The sequence below is a fragment of the Histomonas meleagridis genome, assembly GCF_020186115.1.
Source record: "Histomonas meleagridis strain 2922-C6/04-10x chromosome Unknown contig_44, whole genome shotgun sequence".
NCBI classification, from domain to species: domain Eukaryota; phylum Parabasalia; order Tritrichomonadida; family Dientamoebidae; genus Histomonas; species Histomonas meleagridis.
The window spans coordinates 196,148-201,350 of record NW_027150887.1 but is presented as its reverse complement, the minus strand read 5'-3'; the positions used below and the strand labels follow the sequence as shown (position 1 = coordinate 201,350).

At 29.6% G+C, this 5,203-nt stretch overlaps 1 protein-coding gene across 1 annotated transcript; it reads right to left on the bottom strand.

The window, feature by feature from the left end:
- Positions 1–729: 729 nt before the first annotated feature.
- Positions 730–1,404, bottom strand: GO595_006383 (histone-lysine N-methyltransferase SETMAR-like protein; the record flags this gene model as incomplete). The annotated part of the gene is made up of 1 exon (XM_067919730.1): positions 730–1,404. One exon carries the CDS (start codon positions 1,402–1,404, stop codon positions 730–732), a length of 675 nt encoding a protein of 224 aa, XP_067773261.1.
- Between the last annotated feature and the right edge of the window lie 3,799 nt (positions 1,405–5,203).

The following is a 5,203-nucleotide window of genomic DNA, read 5'->3' as shown; positions in this document are numbered from 1 at the left end:
ATTATTATTATTATTATTATTATTATTTATTTGGAGTTTATCTGAAATTATCGAATATGAAACAAATGATTTCATCAAATTGACATTATCATTTGAATTTCTTTTAAATACAAAAAATTAAAACAAAAGTAACATTTATTATTGTTCAGAAAGAAATGAGTTGAGATCATTTGGAAACAAAAACTGCGCATACGACAATTGTATCACAACCGTTTCAGACTGATCTGGAATTTCACATTCGACAAGAATTTTTCCATCCTTGTTAATGACTCTTATAATCCGCCTGATCACAAATGAATCCAAAAGAGCTGTCGCCTTATCAGCAGCAATCATCGTGTTGTTTTTGGTGATTTCTGATTTCGATGATACTTCAAATTCATGAGTTGTCTTTTGTAGTCTGGCTTCTGACCAATTATACCACTTTTTGAATGAGTATTCAATGTGTGACGGTTGTAAAACCGATCCCATACCATAGTTTTCATCATTTTTATCCTATTTCTACAATATTCATTTATCATATATAAGGTTATTACATAACCCGGCATAATTTGATGCTTTATCATTCATTTCATGTTAGGATATATATTTAAAAAATATTAACTTTAATATTTTACTGAGTGAACGCAGTGAGTGAGGCTTGAGCCGAAGGCGATATATAGGGTGGTCAAAAAGTTCGTTCGTCTAATTTTTTTCAGTCAATCCATAAATTTTTTATCTCAAAGTTGTTTATTAATGAATGTATTCTCCATGTGTCTCGATTACTGCAAAGAGCCTATTCATCCATTCATTGTATGCATATTTAAATATTGATTTTGGTATTGAAGTTAATATTTCTTGGACTTTGTCAAAAAGCTCATTCTCGTTGCTGAATTCCATTCCCTCTAATAATTTCTTAAGGTAGCCGAATAGAAAGAAGTCAGAAGGAGCTATATTTGGTGAATAAGGGGGATGATCAAGTCTTTTAATTTTTAATTCTCTTAATTTTTCTGGTACATTGTGCGGTTTTGCGTTGTCCATGTGTAGGTATGTCCCTTTTGTCTGAATTTTTTTGTTCAAATCTTCGAGCACACAATTGGAAAAAAACTTTTTGTTGAACTTACTGCCTTGAGGAAGCATGGTGATTGATTTTATTCCATTGATTCCCCATATTACTGATATCATCGCTTTCTTTGACCCAATCGTTTGCCTTGGTTTTGTTGGTATTTGTGCACCGGCTTCAATCCACATCGAATCTCTTCCATTTTTAAAGTAGATCCATGTCTCATCTTGAGTGAATATTTTTGCAAGCTTCCTTTCCGATGCATTTGTAAGGTATTCCAGTAAGATGCTGGCAATTTCAACTCTTTTTGCTTTCATTTGTTCGGTAAGAGCAGATGGCACCCATTTAAAATTGACCTTTTTCATTGATAAATGCTTGATCAAAACCTTTTTGACAGTATTTTTGTTTGCCCCAATGTCTTTAGCAATTTTGCGAGTGCTTGCGTATGGATTGTGCAACAAATAATTTTAAATAATAGGTATTAAATCTAGTTTTTGGGGTCTACCACTTCTTGGAAGATCGTTTAACGTATTTCTTCCTTCTTTGAATTCTTTTGTTCTCTTCTGAACTGTTCTGAGAGTTATCGCTTTAGGACCATATGTGTCGATTACTTCTTGATGTATGCTTTTGTTGTCATTGCCTTTTAGCCATAAATAATGAATTATGGCACGAATTTCTACCATACTGTTTAGCATTTGATTCTTAACGTACATTTTTAACGTACAATAAAATTTTCTAAAGCGCATAATTTTATATACATTGAATAAAACAAAAAACATTCAAATAAAAAAATATTCTATACACTTTATATAATCCATATTTATGTTATTACATTCGATCACATAAGTATGTATAAAGAAAAGAGCTGGCGAACGAACTTTTTGACCACCCTATAACACACACCTCACGAAGTGAGTGGGGAGTGAAACGAAGTGGAATCTCCCCTGTGTGTGTGTACATGGGATAGTCTTGATATGAATCAAAATAATAATCTTGTAAGAGATTTTGAACGAAGAAATGATTTAGTAATATATGATGTAAATGGCACTATCAGTCAATAAATAAAACTCTATATGATCAAATAAATTAATAAAACTTTGGTTTTTATTCTTAAAAATATGTAAATTATTCATTCTCATCAATATTAAACTTGATCTGCCGAGAAATAGTGAAAGTTTTATAGAACTTATGTGATGTTATTTGTTATTATATCAGGTATGATTTATAATATTTGAATATATTCATTTTTGTGATATACTTGTTACAGCAGCAATCGAAAAACAAAATTTGTAATTACTTCTTTCACATAATGAAGAATATAGAGCAGCGAGGTTTTTTGATTTTATATGAAATTTAAACCAAAAACAAGATTGGGGATTGGAAAATTGGTTTATACGCTAATTTTAAAGAAAAATATGTTCCATTGGAGTATGGTATATAATTCGTTATTAAATACTTTCTATAATTAATCAAAAATATGTTTATGCATATACAAAAATTTCATGCGCTGGTTCAATAAATACTGAATTTTAATCTAATTTAAATTTTTCGTGTAACTTCGGAACAAAGCTTTGATCCCCAGTCGATAATTGAATCAAATCGATCGTTTTCGATAGAAAACTTAAAAATAAACTTATGAAAACATTATTCGAAAACAAATGGAGAGCTCCAAAAGAGAACAATTTAAAAAATATCTAGAAGCAAGAAATGTAATAGAAGTTTTTAACAGAGCAATGCATGACCTTAATGACCTTGAAGAACTTCCAGAAGATCCACTTGCGTTTGTTCGAGAAAATATGGGTGCTCCACCATGTGAGAATGTAGACAAATTAATAAGGGAAAATCAAGATCTAACAGCAAAGCTAATTTGTCTACGTCAAGAAATTGCAATACTTGAAGGTAAATAAAAATTATTTCGGAATATTTGAAAACTTTTCTTAAAAAAATTAAGGTCAGTTCACTGACATAAAGATTATATACTTAAAACATATCCAAAAAGCTCTTTATTATGGAAAAAAGACACCAAAATATGTTCGCCAAAAATCGTACTTAATTGAGTGGCCGATACGTTTTGTAAACCTTTACAAAAATCGCTTTCAGGTATAAAAATTTTGGTGAAAAGTTATGCCTGATCTGACGATCCCTTGGGAAGTCGTCATATTTATTTCTGTTTTCCTTATTGTTGCCTTTTATTTACTGTTTTTTCAGCAATATTTAACAGCCTTAATTTTTCGATTATTTTTAAAATTGTTCTCACCAAAAACATTATCAATCAAATTCAAACGAATTGCTTTTTCCGTGTTTTCCGGAAGGCTTTCATTTGCAGATATTGAAATTGTTACACAAGATATGGCAGTAAAAATTAGCAAAATTACTGGACGTCTATATTATTGGAGAAAAGTTCCTAGTTTTCAAACAACAGAGGAAAATTCAAACACTCGTTTTTCAGTTAAAGTATATGGTTTAAATTTAATTATTTATAATCGAACATGGACAACTAATTTAGTTGAAGAAATAGTAAAAAAATTCGAAAACGGACAAACAACAAAAGAAATAGGCGATTACATAAAATCATTATATCCTGCTTCTGAACCACATGAATTATCAGTTTTTTTAAGAATGATTTTACCATTAAAATTCAAAATTTATGCAAGCCAAATTGTTTTTGGTAACCCAAAGCTTCCATCATTTTTAATTTTAAGAGCAGAATCTATTCTTGGGAAGTACACAATAATTCCACGAGAATCAATTCATCATTGTCTAAAATATAGTCTCTCTTTTGATATAAATACAGTATCATTTAAGTCAGTACCACAAGTTATCACTGAAACAGAATGGTATATGAAATCAATGCGAAATATTTATGAACGTTCTCATACAAAAATCCCAATTATCAAAACAGAAAACATAGAAGTCGAAATAATTTCGGATATTTGTGGTATGTATCTTCAATCCGAAGATATTTCGGCGCCATCACAAGTCACTCATCAACCCGAGATGATAATTAACGTGAATTTCGCTCAAAAAGTTGAAATTGAATACGGACCGTTTACCGATAAACTAAGAAGAGCATTTATGGAATTTTATTCACCTTTTTTATATAATGACCTAATAATTTATGATGATGTACGTTCAAGGATTAAAATGTGGACCTTTCAAATTCAATTTCCAGAAGGAGGGATTATTAAAATACCGTTTGTAACCGAAGAAAATAGAAATGAAAGCACAACAATTACATTTGGGAAAGATGGACAAATGATAATATTATCACCACAATATTGTTCATCACAAAATGAAAATAAAATGGATATATCATGTCAATTTACTGATGTTACCATTGAAGTATCATTACCAAATACACCGCCATTAATAATATCCAAAGAATTAACATTAAACATATCAATGTTTTATCCAGAACAATGGAATGGTGTAACACAAATGGCTATATCTGCTGAATTTAATGATAATGATATAGTTTTAGTACCATATCATATTGACTTTTTTTCACAATTTGGTACAGATTGGGCGTCATATTATCCATTTCAAATCATCAAAGATACAATATTTAACTTCTTTCCATATTCATATTTTGTCTCTATTTTATTTAATAATGTACGATTTCGATTATTTTCGATAATGAATCCACCATATGAATGTATTACACATCCAGAAGATCATCCACATTTAATAATCGAAAGTGATGATTTCCGATTTAAATTATCATCACCATTAATAATCTTTGAAGAAGCAAATAAAGCAGTAACATATTCATGCGAATTTACTAAAACTAAAGTCTCATTTTATAAACCTCGAAATCATATACATCAAATTCGAAGAGGAGAACAAATTTATGATTATTTAACAATGGCAGTATTTCAATTATCAGGAGCTTATAGATGGTCATCAATAAATCCTAATGGTGATGCACAAATACCAATAACAATAAAAATATCAAAAGTTGGTGGGAAAGTTACAATAAATTCAATTTTATCATTAGTTAATACATTAGCGAATTATTTATCTAGAGATAGATTACATCCGATTCAATATAATGATAAAATTCCACCAGCAACATTAGAATATATTAATGCTTCATCAATAATAGTATTAGTAGATAATGGTACTGTGAAAGTACCTATAGATTTATATGAAACAGAAGATTAT